This window comes from Trichechus manatus, unplaced genomic scaffold, assembly GCF_000243295.1.
Source record: "Trichechus manatus latirostris isolate Lorelei unplaced genomic scaffold, TriManLat1.0 scaffold00008, whole genome shotgun sequence".
Classification (NCBI taxonomy): Eukaryota; Metazoa; Chordata; class Mammalia; order Sirenia; family Trichechidae; genus Trichechus; species Trichechus manatus.
The window spans coordinates 31,103,280-31,119,505 of NW_004443944.1; the positions used below are offsets into that span (position 1 = coordinate 31,103,280).

General features: G+C 42.2%; 1 protein-coding gene across 1 annotated transcript in view; it reads right to left on the reverse strand.

Moving 5' to 3' along the window:
* The window catches only part of EFCAB8 (EF-hand calcium binding domain 8), an 85,771-nt gene that overhangs the window by 27,658 nt on the left and 41,887 nt on the right, over window positions 1–16,226 (reverse strand). The window contains exons 15-19 of the mRNA XM_023742353.1: window positions 15,839–16,066; window positions 15,048–15,118; window positions 14,080–14,284; window positions 13,425–13,628; window positions 11,416–11,547 (exon numbers count right to left, since the gene is read on the reverse strand). Of these exons, the coding sequence (XP_023598121.1) occupies window positions 11,416–11,547; window positions 13,425–13,628; window positions 14,080–14,284; window positions 15,048–15,118; window positions 15,839–16,066 (840 nt within the window). The remainder of the gene's footprint in view (window positions 1–11,415; window positions 11,548–13,424; window positions 13,629–14,079; window positions 14,285–15,047; window positions 15,119–15,838; window positions 16,067–16,226) is intronic.

Sequence of the window (16,226 nt, forward strand, 5' to 3'; positions counted from 1 at the left end):
TTTTTTTTGGTACATCTTACCATTAGTGGTATGTACTACATACAATGTTGCAGCACGTAATTTGCTGATGTTATCATTCTTAAATGTTCACTCACAGATGTTCAATGTTATGGTTTATAAAGATACTGATAATAAAAGGCAATAATAATGAAAAAAATGAGGTATTTGACTTATGTCAGAATTGACTTATGATGGAGTTGTTGGAACAGAACCCTGTCATAAGTCACGAATTTTTTTTTTCTTTTAATATTTTATTGTGTTTTTGGTGATAGTTTACAAAGCGAGTTATGGTCCCATTTGATAATTTCCACACAAATTGATCGATGACATTAGTTACATTTTTCCACACTGTGTCAACATTCTCCTTGTGTTCTGGTTGTTCCATTTCCAGTACTCTAGTTTCCCTGCCCCCTTATCTTCTCAGCTTTCCTTTGGATTAAATGTTGACCTTTTGGACTCCTATAGACTTTTTTTTTTAGTACAGCATTGATCTAAGAGGTAATATCCATTACTTTGTGTGTCACTCTGCTTTTCTGCTAAAAAGTGATTTCAGAGAATAATTTTGGTTCAAGGTTTAAAGAACATCTCAGGGCAATAGTCTCAGGGAGTCCTCTGGTCTCAATGGTCCAGTTAGTCTGGACTTTTTTAAGAATTTGAGTTTTGATCTGCATTTTTCTCCCATTCTAACCGGGATCATCTATTGGGCCCCCAGTCAGATCAGTGAGAGATGGTAGCCGGGCACCATCTAGTTCTTCTGGTCTCAGGGTAGTTGAGGTCGTGGCTCATGTAGGCTATCAACGTTATAGACTTGCTTCTTCTCTGTGATTCTGGATACCTTCTTACTCTTTTGCTCCTGATGAGTAGAGACCAACAGTTGTACCCTAGATGGCCACTTGCAAGCTTTTAAGACCCCAGATGCTATTCGCTTCACTAGGATGCAGAACATGAATTTCGTGAGCTATATATTATGGAACACCTCAGTCAGCTGGCATAAGACTATGGTCCTAAGCTTTCGAATCTAGGAAATTGATCTTGGAAGGTATCTGGTTATGTCTGAGGAGTATATATAGTTGTCTTCAATGAATATATGTACCTGCCCACACATACCTGTATTTACACATACAAATAGATACTTCAGTTGTTCTCACATATGAATACACCTGTACCTACCCATATGTGTATATGCCTATACCCATCCATATGTGATCCTAGACTTGTTTTTTGTTCTTTGTTGGAGTTGTTGCCCTCTTATATATGTCGAATTCTTTGGTACAGGCATCCTTTTCTCACGAGCACTTCTTAAAGGCATCATTTACTTTGGTCATGCTGTTTCACTACACTCTCACTCTGTGCCACTTTTCCCAACATCAATAACAAGTATCTATGATCTACAGCGTGCTTCCCCCTCCCTCCTCCTCCTCTCCCTGGTAACCACCAATGAACACTGGGCTCTTTATACATGTCTATTCTTGTCTTCTTAGAAAAGAGGGATCATATAATATCTGTCCTTATATGTTTGACTTGTTTCACTTAGCTTTATGCTCTCCAGGTCCATCTATGTTATGTTTCACAGACTTATCATTGTTCTTTATGGTTGTGTAGTATTCCACTGCGTGTATGTACCATATTTTGCTTATCCACTCAACTGCTGATGGGTATTTTGGTTGTTTCCTTTCTTTTTGTTTTTTTTTTTTTTTTTTTGCTATAGTGAATAAAGCTGCAATGAACATCCGAAAAAAACCAAACCCGTTGCCACTGAGTCAATTCCGACTCACATAGGAGTACATGTATCTGTTCATGTCACTACTTTTAGGTCTCCAGGGTATATCCCTGGGAGTGGGATTATTGAATCATAAGGTAGTTCTATTTCTAACTAGGAAAGGGCCATATTGTTTTCCATAGTGGTTGTAACATTTTACAGTCCCACCAGCAACGGATAAGGGTTCCAGTCTCCCCATATCCTCACCAACATTTGTTATTTGTTTTGTTTTGTTTTTTTATCAGTGTCATTTTAGCCAGTGTGAGATGGTATCTCATTGTAGTTTTGATTTGCATCTCTCTAATGACTATTGGGTTGCTATGAGTCAGAATCGACTCGATGGCAATGGGTTTGGTTTGATTAATGGCTAATGATTGTGAGCATCTTTTCATGTGTTTGTTCGCTGCTTGGATGTCTTCTTTGGTGAAGGTTATGTTCATGTCCTTTGGGTTGTCTTTTTATTGTCGAGTTGTTGATGTTTTCTGTAAATTCTGGAGATTAGATCCTTATCAGATACGTCATTTCTGAAGATTTTTTCCCATTCTTTACATTCTCTTTTTACTCTTTTGATGAGCATAAGTTTTTAATTTTTATGAGGTCCCGTTTATCTTGTCTTCTTCTAGTCATGCATTTGTTATGTTTGTTGTCCTGTTTTTACAAAAGATTAGGTCCCATAGTTTTCTCCCTATGTTTTCTTCCAGGAATTTATAGTTTTAGGTTTCACATTTAGGTCTTTGATCCATTTTGAGTTAGTGTTTGTATATGGGTCCTGTTTCATTTTTCTGCAAGTTGATATCCAGTTTTGCCAGCACCATTTATTAAAGACTGTTTTTGCCCCATTGAATGGACTTTGACCCCTTGTTAAAAATCAGATGTCCATAGATGGCTGGGTTTAATTCTGAGTTCTCAATTCTATTCCACTGGTCTGCGTGCCTATCGTTGAACCAATACCAGGCTGCTTCAATTACAGTGGCTGTACAGTATGTTTTTATATCAGTGAGTGTGAGGTCTCTTGCTTTGATCTTTTTCTTCAATATTGTTTTGGCTGTTTGGGATTTCTTTCCTTTCCATATGAAGTTGGTTATTAGTTTTTCCATTTCAGTAAAGAATGTTGTTGGGATTGAACTGTATCTGTAGATCGCTTTAGGCAGAAATGACATTTTCACTATATTAAGTCTTCCAATCTATCAGCATGGGATGTCTTTCCATTCTTGTAGGTCTCTTTTAGTCTCTTGTAGTAGCGTTTTATAATTTTCATTATATAAGTCTTTTATGTCACTGGTTAGGTTAATTCCTAGGTATTTTATCATTTGGGGGTGGTGGTTTGTAAATGGGATTGTTTTCTTGATTTCTTTTTCAGAGTACTCTTTTATAGTGTAAAGGAATCCAACTGATTTTTGTGTGCTGATCTTGTACCCTACAACACTGCTGAATTCTATTAGTTCCAGCAGTTGCCTTGTGGAATCTTTAAGGTCTTCTATGTATAGGATTATGTCATCTGCAAATACTTTTACTTCTTCCTTTCCAATTCAGATAGCTTTTATTTCTCTTTCTTGCCTTATAGCTCTGGCTAGGACTTCCAGTACAATATTGAATGAAAATGGTGATAATTGTTATCTTTGTCTCATTCCCATTCTCAAAGGGAAGGCTCTCAGTCTTCTTCCATTGAGTATAATGTTGGCTGTTGGTTTTACATATATGCCCCTAATTATGTTGAGATATTTCCCTTCTATTCCTATTTTACTCAGGGTTTTTATCAGGAAAGGTGTTGAATTTTATCAAATGCCTTTTCTGTATCAATTGATTTGACCATTTTCTTTATTTTATTTATGTGGTGGATTACACTGATTTTCTAATGTTGAACAACACTTACAATCCTGGTATGAATCTCAATTGATCATGGTGTATGGTCTTCTTTGGTATGTTGCTGAATTCTGTTGGCTAGAATTTTGTTGAAAATTTTTCATCTTTGTTAATGAGGAATATGGGTCTCTAATTTTATTTCATTTATTTATTTATTTTGGTGATATCTTGGCCTGGTTTAGGTATCAGAGTTATGCTAGCTTCATAGAAAGAGTTTGGTAGTGTTCCTTCCTCTTCTATGTTTTTGAAGAGATTGAGTAGAATTGGTGTCAACTCTCCTCTGAATGTTTGGTAGCATTCTCCAGTGTAGCCATCTGGTCTCCCAGGCTTTTTTGTTGCTGTTGGCAGTTTTTTGATGACCTCTTCAATCTCTCTTTTGTATGGATCTGTTTAGGTTTTCTACTTCTGTTTGTGTTAGCTTAGGTAAGTTGTGTGTTTCTAGGAATTTGTCCATTTCATCTAGTTTTCAAATATTTTGGAGTACAATTGTTCATAGTAATCTGTTACGATCCTCCTTGTCTCAGTCAGATCAGTTGTAATGTCTCCAGTTTTACTTCTTAATTTGGTTATTTGCCTCTTCTTGTTGTTTTCCTTTTGTCAATCTAGCCAGTGGTTTGTCTATTTTATTGATCCTTTCAAAGAACAAACTTCTGGTTTTGTTGATTCTTTCTATTGTTTTTCTGTCTGTTATGTTTATTTCTGCCCTGATCTTTATTATTTCCTTTATTCTGGTAGCTTTTGACTTCTTTTGCTCTTCCTTTTCTATTTGTTCAAGTTGTCAATTTAAGTTATTGATTTTGGATCCTTCTTCTTTTTTTAATGTAGGCATTTATTGCTATGTATTTCCCCAAGTACTGCTTTTGCTGTGTCCCAAAGGTTTTGATATGCTATGTTTTAATTTTCATTTGATTCTGAGAATATTTTAATTTCACTTTTGATTTCTTCTATGACCAAATACTTCCTTAGTAAGGTATGGTCATGGATTGAATTATGTCCCCCCAAAAATGTGTGTATCAGTTTGGCTGGGCCATGATTCCCAGTATTGTGTGATTTTCCTATGTTGTAAATCCTACCTCTATTATGTTAATGAGGGAGAATGGGCAGCGGTTGTGTTAGTGAGGCAGGACTCAATCTACAAGATTGTGTCTTGAGGCAATCTCTTAAGATATAAAAGAGAGAAGTGAGCAGAGAGACAGGGGGACCTTATACCACCAAGAAAGCAGTGCTAGGAGCAGAGTACATTCTTTGGACCTGGGGTCCCCGTGGGGAGAAGCTCCTAGTCTAGGGGAAGATTGATGAGAAGGCTGACAGAGAGAGGGAAAGCCTTCCCCTGGAGCTGATGCCCTGAATTTGGACTTTTAGCCTACTTTACTGTGAGGAAATAAACTTCTCTTTGTTAAAACCACCCACTTGTGGTATTTCTGGCATAGCGGCACTTGATGACTAAGACAGGTATTATTTAGTTTCCATGTATTTTTTTTCTGTTGTGGATTTCTAGCTTCATACCATTATGGTCCAAGAAGATGCCTTGTATGATTTTAATCTTTTTAAATTTGTTGAGACTTGTTTTGTGTCCTATCATATGGTCTATTCTGGAAAATAATCCATGTGTGCTGGAGAAAAATGTGTATTGTTTTATTGATGGGTGGACTGTTCTATATATGTCCATTAGGTCAAACTGGCTTATATTATTTAAGTTCTCAATGTCCTTAGTGGTCTTCTTTTTAGATGTTTTGTCTAGAACTGAAAGTGGTGTGTTGAAGTCCTCTACTGTTACTGTGGAGTTGTCTATTTCTCCTTTCATATTAGTCAGTATTTGTTTCATTTATTTTGAAGCATTGTTGTTAGGTGCATATATAATTGTTATATCTTCTTGGTGGAATGACCCTGTTATTATTATGTAATGACCTTCTTTATCTCTTGTAAAAGATTTTGATTTAAAGTCTATTTTATCTGATACCAGTATTGCCACTCCTGCTCTTTTTTGTTTACTGGTTGTATGGAATATTTTTTCCATCCTTTTATTTTCAGTTGTTTGTGCCCTTATGTCTAAGATGTGTTTCCTGTAGACAGCAAAAGAATGGATCATTGTTTGTTATAGCCATTGTGCCACTCTCCGTCTTTTGCATGAGGAGTTTAGCCCATTTACATTTAAGGTTATTACTGAAAATGAAGTGTCCACTTCATTCATTTTGCTATTTGTTTTTTCAGTGTTTTGTATTTTCTTTGTCTTTTTATTCTCATTTTTCTGTTTTTGTTTGTACTTGGCTGCTTTCCTGTGATGAGCCTTTTGGCTTTCTTCTTTCTTCTGTGTATTTTTTATCTGTGATTTCTTAGTGTTACCACACATATTACATTACACAACTTACAACTGCAGCAACGTTTAACATGAACAACAGATAACATACAACCTTAACATATTAAATCTATTCCTGATATGGTCCTCCCTCCTCTATTTCTGTTGGTAAATGTCTTAGTTATCTAGTGCTGCTATAACAGAAATACCACAAGTGGATGGCTTTAACAAAGAGAAATTTATTTTCTCACAGTCTAGAAGGCTAGAAGTCTGAATTTAGGGTGTCAGCTCCAGGAGAAGGCTTACTCTCTCTGTTGACTCTGGGGGAAGGTCCTTGTCATCAATCTTCCCCTGATCTGGGAGCTTCTCAGCACAGGAACCCCGGGTCCAAAGGACGTACTCTGCTTCCGGCACTGCTTTCTTGGTGGTATGAGGTCCCCCTGTCTCTCTGCTCACTTCTCTCTTTTATATCTCAAAAGAGATTGACTCTGATACAATCTAATCTTGTAGTCCTGCCTCATTAACATAACTGCCTCTAATCCTGCCTTATTAACATCATAGAGGTAGGATTTATAACACACAGGAAAATCACATCAGATAACCAAATGGTGGACAATCACTCAATACTGGGAATCATGGCCTAGCCAAATTGATACACATTTTGGGGGGATACAATTCAATCCATAACAGTGAGTCTCCATTAACATGATTGTACATCCTATATCAGATAGGTTTGCTTTGTACTTACTTCTTACAGACTTGATGTTGTATTGTTCGCAGGATTACATTATTGAGTTTATTCCCTGAAAATATCGTATACTTGGTCCTTAAGATTGCTCCCCACTCTCCCCCACCACCACCGCCACCTCTGCCGCCATGTATAGAGCTAAGTATTTAATGCTCTTGCCCTTCCATCTGGAAAACTCCCTTGAGTCATGCTTGTAGAGCTGGTCTGGTAGTGGCAAATTCCCAGAGCTTCTGTTTATTTGAGAATGTTTTGATTTCCCACTTGCTTTTGAATGACAAATTTGTTGGGAAAAGAATTCTTGGATGGCAGTTGTTTTTGTTCAATATTTTATATATGTCACTCCATTGTCTTCTGACCTCTAGAGTTTCTGGGGAGAAATCCACACTGATTCTTATGAAAGATCCTTGGTATGTTAACATTGTGTTTTTTTCTTGCCAGTTTCAGAATTGTCTCCTCGTCTTTGGTTTTCAGGAATTTTATTGGGATGTGGCATGGAGTTGATCTTTCTGTATTTCTTCTATTTGGGGTTTGTGTAGCTTCCTGCATTTGCAGACTTGAGTCTCTGTTCAGGTGTGGGAAATTCTCTCTGATTACCTCTTGGAAAATTCTTTCTATGCCTTTATTGTTATGGTGCTCTGGAATTCCAATAATTCTAATGTTAGATTTCTTAATTGAATCCCATATTTCCATTTGGCTTTGTTCACTTTTCTTTGTTCTTTTCTCTTATTTTTCTTGAGACTTGATAAATTCAGTTATTCTGTCTTCTAGTTCACTTATTATAACTTCTGTCTGGTACTCTATTGTTGAGTGTTTCTCTTGCTTTTTCTATTTCAGTTGCTTTATTCCTCAGTTCTAGTGGTTCTCTTTTTTTTTTTTCATGTTTTCAATTTCCTTGTTGAATCTCTCATTTTGTTCCTCTATTTGTTTCCTGATCTCCGTTATTTTGTTTTCTATGTGCTTTTTGCTTTCTTTAAACATATTTAGCACCACTGTCTGAAATTTTTCTATTTTTTGCATTAATCTGCCCTTCATAGGAGAAATTCTCTCTTCTTCAGGTTTTCTTTTTGATTGGTCCTTCATCTCTTGTGATTTTGTGTTTTACTACTTTTTGTCGATCTTGGGTCATTTTGATATCTTTTTTTTCTTTAATAGTTTAAATTCTGTTTTCTGATTTTCGTGGGAAAATTTCCTGATCATGCTTGGTTGATTTAGCTCTGCTATGTTCTCTTAAGAACCACTAGAGGACAGACTTATCCTTAGGTTTTTTCAGCACTGATTTCGTGAGCTCTAGGTGCTTGGTCTCTGGCGTTCAGTATGCATGCATGGGGGATTTTAGCTGGCCACAGACGCTGATGTAAGCAGTGGTGTTTGGCCTTCCCTTGATGAAGGTAGGGAACACTCTTTGCCTTTCCCTTATGGGCACCCCTGAACAGGCTCTCCTATGGTGTCCCACTGTGAGCAGAGTCAGCTGTTTCCCTCTCTGTTGCCTGTCTTGAGTATCTCTCTCTCCCTCGTGCCTTTTCAGCTCCTCCTGGTCCTAGTGCCCATCCACCTCATGTCTCGGTGAGATTCAACAGCACTCTCTCTCTCTCAGCACCATGGTCTCCCTTGACCCCCTCCCAAATGTGTGGCTCACGAACTCCCTTGGCCTATCTGTGCAGCCTTAAAAATCAGACTACAGCTTCCTCAGTTTAGTTCCCATTCTGTGTTCTTTGTTCAGGGTGTTGCCCGACCCCATCCCAAAATGGCTGCAGTGACAGAGTGCTCCAGATTCTATCAGGTAGATTCTCCCAGCTTTTGTGTCACCTCTACTCCTCCTCTCCTGTTTCTGGACTCACCTCGACGCGCCCACACCTCAGCTGCCATCCAGAGTTCTAAGATCTCAGTCTGTGTTTGTTTTTATTTATTGTTCAGTGAGTTAGTTGCTGGGGGATAAATGGGAACAACCACTCACTTCATCTTGCCCCATCTCTCAAGGGTAAAATACTTGACTTTACAATAGAGAAGACTGGAAGAAAACACCATTTCCTGGCTCTAGCTTCAGGAAGCATAAGTGAATGTCCTCTCTAAGCCCAAGAAGTCACTTTAGGAAGAGGGATGGGTGTGAAAACAGAGCCGCTAGGAAGACTGGAGTCAGATGAATAATGTTTGGTCCACACAGCCAGTCAGAGCAGTTGAAATCCTTACTTGTGATTGCATGGATGTACAAGATGGTCACCCTAGGTCCTCAGCTGCCTAGGCTGGACTAGGTCTCCCTGTGCCACACCTGGTAACTTTCAGGAAGCACATCACATGGAGCAGCATAAACACCCATCTCCACTCCATGCCACATCAACCAACCTGCTACCTCTGCTTCCTGGGCCAGTGAGGTAACATCAGATTCATGAATTTAAAGGGATGGGGTCTGCTGGCAATTCTGCTTCCCAGAACCAGTCTTTCAGTCTACTCACACAAATGCACAAAAATGTATACACTAGGATGTTCAATGCAGATTGGAATTCATCTACATGCCTGTCAATATGAGATTGGCTTAATCATTTCTGATATACAAATTGCAGGGGGGCTATGGTGGCATAGTGGTTAAGAGCTCGGCTGCTCACACACTAGAGAGGAAGTCAGCACAACTGGACTAAACCAAAGCCAAGAAGTTTCCTGAATATAATCAAACACTTCGATGGACAGAGTAGCAGGGGTAGAGGTCTGGGGACCATGCTTTTAGGACAGCTAGGTCAACTGGCATAACAAAGTTTATTAAGAAAATGTTCTGCCTCCTACTTCAGTGAGTAGCGTCTGGGGTCTTAAAAGCTTGCAAGCGGCCATCTAAGATGCATCAATTGGTCCCAACCACCTGGAGTAAAAGAGAATGAAGAATACCAAAGACACAAGGAAAGTATTAGCCCAAGAGACAGAAAGGGCCTCATATACCAGAGACTCATCAGCCTGAGACCAGAAGAACTAGATGGTGCTCGGCTACCACTAATGACTGCCCTGACAGGGAACACAACAGAGAGTCCCTGATGGAGCAGGAGAAAGGTGGGGTGCAGAATTCAAATTCTAGTAAAAAGACCAGACTTAATGGTCTGACTGAGACTGGAGGTACCCCGGAAAGCATGGCACCCAGATTCTCTATCAGCCCAGAACTAACACCATTTCTGAGGCCAACTCTTCAAAGATTGGACTGTGGGACATAAAATGATACTTGTGAACAGTGTGCTTCTTAGCTCAAGTAGACACATGAGACTAAACAGGCAGCTTCTGTTCAGAGGTGAGATGAGAAGGCAGAGAAGGTTAGGAGCTGGTTGAATGGACACAGGAAATCAGGGGTGGAAAGGAGGAGTGTGCTGTCATAGTATAGGGAGAACAATTAGGGTCACATAACAACGTATGTACAAACTTTTGTATAAGAGACTAACTTGAAATGTAAATTTTCACTTAAACTACAACAATAAACAAAAAAAAAAAAAAGAGCTCAGCTGTTAACCAAAAGGTCAGTAGTTCAAATCCACCAGCTATTCCTTGGAAACCCTATGGGACAGTTGTACTCTGTCCTATAGGGTCGCTATAAGTCAGAATCAACTCGACAGCAACAGGGGATTTTTTTTTTTTATGCAATTATTGAAGTCCCTGGGTGACACGAACAGTTAATATGCTGGACTCCTAACCGAAAGGTTAGAGGTTTGAGTCCATCCAGAAGCATCTCGGAAGAAAGGCCTGGCAATCTGCTTCCAAAAAGTTAGCCATTGAAAACCTGACAGAGCACAGTTTTACTGACATACAAGGGATCACCATGAGTCAGTGTAGACTTGACAGCAACTGGTACTGGTATGCAATTATTAAAAAGTGTATAATAACTTCCTAATAGATATATCTAAATTACTGGTGTGAAAACATATCCACGATATACTGTTAAGCTGGAAAAAAAAAAAAAAAGCAAATGGTACAACATCACATAATTTTACATCAAAGGTCTAAAAAAATATGAAAGGCTAAAACTAGTCTGTCAGCAGTGGCTACTGTTGGGGAGTGGGGAGTGGGGAGCAGTGGGGTGGACTGAGATGTGGAGGACTTATTTTTTGCCTTATACACTTTTATTCTTTTTTATCATTTAGTATGTATTACTTTTGAATTTTTTAAAGAATTTTTTTTTTTTCTTTTAAAGAGAGGAAAAAACACTCAGATACTAGAGAAGAAAATATCCAGCCGCTTCTGGCTTTCTACCCACCACCACAGGACACAGTCCTGGTCCCCTGGAGCTGGGTAATGGGGCAGCCTGGCCACTTAACAAAACTATGTTTTTAGGAGGGGGAGTAAGTATTACAATAAGCAGCACCCAGGGTCAGATAGAAGAAAAGTACAGGAGAAAGAGAGAAGATCGGGTATGAACCAATCCCCACTTGCATGTCATAAAAAACACCCTCCCAGGTAACAGAGGGCATTTTAACAGTGGATCCTAGAAATGCCACCTCTCCTACCCCCCAGCCCAACCTACCAAATAGGAGGTGACACTGCTCACCTCCCTAGGACGTGCCTGCCCTCCCAACTCCCAGGGGGCTGCCCCAGACACAACAGACCTGAGGCCCAAATTCTGAGGGGGACCATCATTTCCACCACGTCTCCAGGGTCGCTGGGGAGAGTCAGGCTGGGCCCCTAGCCCAGGGTCCCCCAGGCTCATGGATACTTTGTTTCCCAGCCCCATCCTGACTGCTCACTCCTGGCTCTCATCCCAGACCCTGGCTGAGCATGGCCAACCTTCTCCACAGATGTATTGGCAGGTACCATCTTCCTCTGGGATCCCCTTTGTCTCCTTTCAATCTCTTTGGAAAATGGCTGTTTATCATGGGACACTTTTGGCTTCCTGGAGCTTCCAGCACTGACAGGTTTCTGGAAAGCAAAACGGACCCCCCAGGTCACCACAAGGTATCTCTCCACTCCATGGGGGAACAGAAATCAGAAGCAGACAGTGAAAGAGGAGCCACCCCATAGCCTACTTGGTAGACGCACCACCCTGTGAAAAGTACAGTAGGTGTCTAGTGGATCCTGGGCCTGAAGACACTTGGATGCTGGAAAATCTCCATTTTAGGTTACCAGCACTTTCTGCTCTCTAGGGCAGAGCCTTCGGTTTGCCTTTGAGAAAGACCTTTCTTTGTCCTGGAAAAGACCACCCTAGTTGAAGGTGGGGATAAAAGGGTATACCCGTGGGGTGAAGAATTACTCTACCTATAAAATTTGGTCATTGTCCTTAGTTGCTAAGAGGTAGCCTCGAAACCCTGGAACTTCCTAAGTGACTGGAGTGGTTTTGTTCTCCAGACCACACCTGACAAATTACATTAATGAGGTAACTCTTGGGTTGGGGCTGGCCATGCTAGAAAGACCTACCATGTGATAAAAGCCCAACTTCTGGAGGGCAGGAGGAAGAAACTGGAGATTGAGTTCAACCACATGGGCAATGGTTCCATCAATCATGCCTACGTAATGAGACCCAAAAAAAAAAAACTCTAGACACTGAAGCGCAGGTGAACTTCCTGCTTGGTGACAAGACATAGACGTATAGGAGGGTAATGCATCCTTAGGGAGACAGAAGCTCCACAGTGGGGACCTTCTTATCTCTTTCCCTATGCATCTCTTCTTTTGTATCCTTTCTATAATAAAACCGTAATCATACATATAGCACCTTCCTGAGTTCTGTAAGTCATCCTAGCAAATTATCAAACTCAAGGGAAGTAGTGGGAATCTCCAAATCTGTAGCCAGCAGATTGTTAACTGTGGGCGTCCTGGGGACCCCTGAATTTTCAGCTGGTGTCTGAAGTCTTGGGCAGCCTTGGCTTAATCATTTATGGTACATCCAAATTACATCTAGAGGACTTTGAATGCCATGACATAGCCCTGGTGATTCAGACTAAGATGGTATGAGTATCTTACAGTAATGTAAATTGTGTGCATGTTATAGCAGAATTATGTCCTAGCAGATCATGTTGGATCTAGGTTTAGACCACCTATGCCTGTAAATGACTGTATGTTTTGAGAAGGTAGGATTTTCTCATTTAAGCCTTAACTCCCAGGAATGGGAATCAGGCTTTGATTGCTGAAACAATCCACTGGCTCCTCCACAGCCCACACAAGGGGTACTCATAATTGGGTTGTTAAAGGTCTTGAGGCCAAGCCATACCCCATCAGAAGGGAGAGTTGCTCATCCTTGGGATTCAAGTTCCATCACCCTTGGAAGGGTTAATCCCGGGGCAGAAATGAGGAGTCCAGAGGAGGAGGAAAGTAGTCTACCTCTTCTGGGCCTCAGGCCATTGGAGCCTGGTCTCCAGGGAGGTAAGACTTGTTGAGGGAAGCTAGGCAGCCCCTGCAGCTCATCTCTGCACCTGCGTGGGCAGGGCCAGAGCCAAGTGACTTGAGCTTGAGGATGGAGAAAGCAACCCTGGATCTAATATCCAATTTTAAGTTCTCTGGGTTGTGTGCCTTTCTGGTCCTGCCCAAGCTTTCAGATTTGGTATTGGCCATGCTCTTGGAAGGGACCATGCCCAGGCTCGAGGCAGCACAGCAGGTTAGATACTGTGGCAGCTGCTGCTGTCACCACTGTTGGGCCCAGAACAGGGAGGTACCCTGCCAGGGCCGCAGTGCTCAAAATAAGTGAAGTGACTGACTTGAAGGCACTCTGGAAAAGGTGCATTCAAACAAGAAAAACAAGCAAGCTAGAAATCAAACACAGGTGTTTGACTAGGGTGACCACCTGGTCTGACTCTCACTCCTACCTGTGGGAGCCCATGTCTGTCAGGCTCCTTTTCTCTCAAGTGTCTCATCACTGGAGGGGCCGATGTTAGACTCTGTCTCAGGATGGTACTGCCTACAGTTCTGCCAACGTGCAGTGGGGAGGCCTTGTATGCCCACTTCTGCTGCTCCACGCAGGGCTTGCTGGCCCCGTAGTCCTCAGAAGGGCGGTTGTCCATTCCCTGCACCTGCACCAGAGAAAAAGCAGCCCCTGAGGTGTTGCGATGTCCCAGAGAACTAGTAGGTAAGTGAGGAGCAGGTGTATATGAAGGTGGAGTCCACAAATATCAGGGTCCTCTATATCCCTCTAACAACCCAGATTCTGTCTCCCTCTAACACCAGGGGCTCAGTGGGAACACAGTGGTCAAAGGGCTTGGTGAGGGACAAGGAACAGTCTGTGCTCTTTTAAAGGGAGGAATAGTCTGTGCTCTTTTAAAGGGAGGAGGAAACTTTGCACAAGTACAGAGTTCGGGATGGTGCCCACCTCTTCACTTCAGATGGAATAGAACCCCCAGCTCCCTCCAGAAAAAGTCCTCACCATCTCCTCTATTTCTTGGGGTTCCCCCTGCCCCGGTCTACGTGATTCTGGCCCACAACTGAGAGAAAGGTAAGAGGAGAACATGCTCCTGTTGACCATACCTTCTTGGGCTGCAAGGGCAAAGGGCTCTCAGAAGCATTGAACTTCAAGATGGGCTTGAACCAGCTGACATTCCAGAAGAGGATGTCCCCATTGTAGGAGGAGGTCCCAAGGAACTGGTTCTGGTACTTGGCCATGCTCAGGACATCCTCCGTGTGGAAAGTCTGCCAGTGGTGGCACAAGGGCACCGGCTTGGTCTTATGGAACCTGTACACATGGTCAGAGGCAGAAGGGCTGAAAGCTCAGCCTTTAATTGTCTACTGGGGGGAACACCAAGGCCTTCGGGATTCTGGGATTGGACTCAGACGAGGATACCCTCAAGTGTCAAAACAGGGCTGAAACCCTGCCCCACTGACCTCACCTACTAAGCACCTGCTAGGTGCCTACTATAAAGGCCCTCTCCATAGAGATTTACATAACCTAATCTTACAGATAATGAACCTTAAATCACCCCATTGAGACACCTGAGTAAGAAAGGGAAACCATGGCTTAAAGGGGAAGGGCCCTTGCAAATGTTGTCCCCTCTGCCTGGAAATGCTCGTCCCAACCCAAGCCCTTCCCTGCTCCATGAGATTCCCTCCTCCTCACCCTTCGCTTTTCTGACCACCCCCCAAGACAAAACAAGGTCTCCCTCCCTTCTCAATAGAAACCTCTACTTTTTTTCCAGAGTACTTAACATACTTCATAATTATAAATGAAATTATTTGACTAGTGCCTGCCTCCCCCACTGAACTATTAAGATCCAGAAGGACAGAGACTCCATAATTCCTGTTTATACCTATTCCCAGCATCTAGCACAAAGGTTGAACTTATTAGCCTCAATGAATGATGAATGAATGAATGAACGGATAAGCAGATGAAACGATGGACATTACCCACTACTAACTCCCTGCTTGGAGTTCCAACCACCAGGAAAGCTCGGAATGGAGGAACTCATCTGGAATAAAGAGAGAACATGCACCCTACTCACCTCATATAAGTGATTCTCTTACTCCATCCTGTCACGTAGAACCCTTGGCTCATATGGATAATACCACTAATCTGTTGAAGATGGAAGAAAGAAGTCAAAATACTCACTGATGATGAGAATTCCTCTAATTGATACCATCGCATATTTTTCAGAGTGTTCTTACATCCCTTTATCTCATGGACACTGATGTACTTAGAGGAGGCAGCTAGACTAAGCATCCAAGTCCATTCTATAGAGGATGAAACTGGGGAACAGACCTGGCTAAGGTCAAACAGCTACTCAGTGGTAGGAATCTGGACCACTACGCAATGCCTGGCTTCTTGATCAAGTTCTCCTTCTGAGTTGAGTAAAGGACTGTGTCACAGAGGTCAAGGTAATAGCTCAAGTCCCAAAGTGGGGTGGCTGGCTTTGCTCTAGGCCACACACATAACCCTGTCAGGCATTTCCCAAATAGGGATGAATATGGGTGGCTCTGATCATCTGATCCCACAGGCAATCTAAAATTCCAATCTGTAGGATAAGAAGTGTTATGTAATTACAAAAGTAAGAGTAACTAACCTTTGTGGAAAGCTTACTAAGCATAGGCACTGTGACTACCTTCACTGTATGCATGAGGACATAGGCTCAGGGAGGTTTGCAGCCAGGCAGTCTGACTCCAGAGCCTGCACTCTTTGAGGACTATGCTTGCATGGCCTTCAGGAAGATAGAAGATAGTGCATCCCAGGGCCACGGGAGTTGTGCTTTGCTGCTCGAGAGGCCCTCCCTGGCTCCCGCTGACATGTCAAACTGACCTCCAGCTGGTCCGTGTTGGGGAAGGTCCACAGGCATTCGCCATTGTTGTAGTTCCACATCTTAATTGTGCCATCACGCAGCCCCGTGAGCAGGCACCGCTCTGACTCGTCCAGGGCCATGGCAGTCAGCTCCACATGACGGGCATTCACCACAGAGAACTCCATCATATCCCTGCCTGTCGTGACCTCCCACACATTCACCATGCCCTTCAGGCTGCCACTCACCACCTGTTGGGGAGCACACATGGCTGGAGAGGAGAGCAGCCCCCCTCCAAGGGCGGCCTCCAGTCTTTCCCCCTTCCCTTCCCCTCCCCTCCATGGGGCTGCCAGGACCCCCTGCTGCAGGATGCCACTCTTGAAAACAGGCCTTTCTCTGCGTTACAGGCAG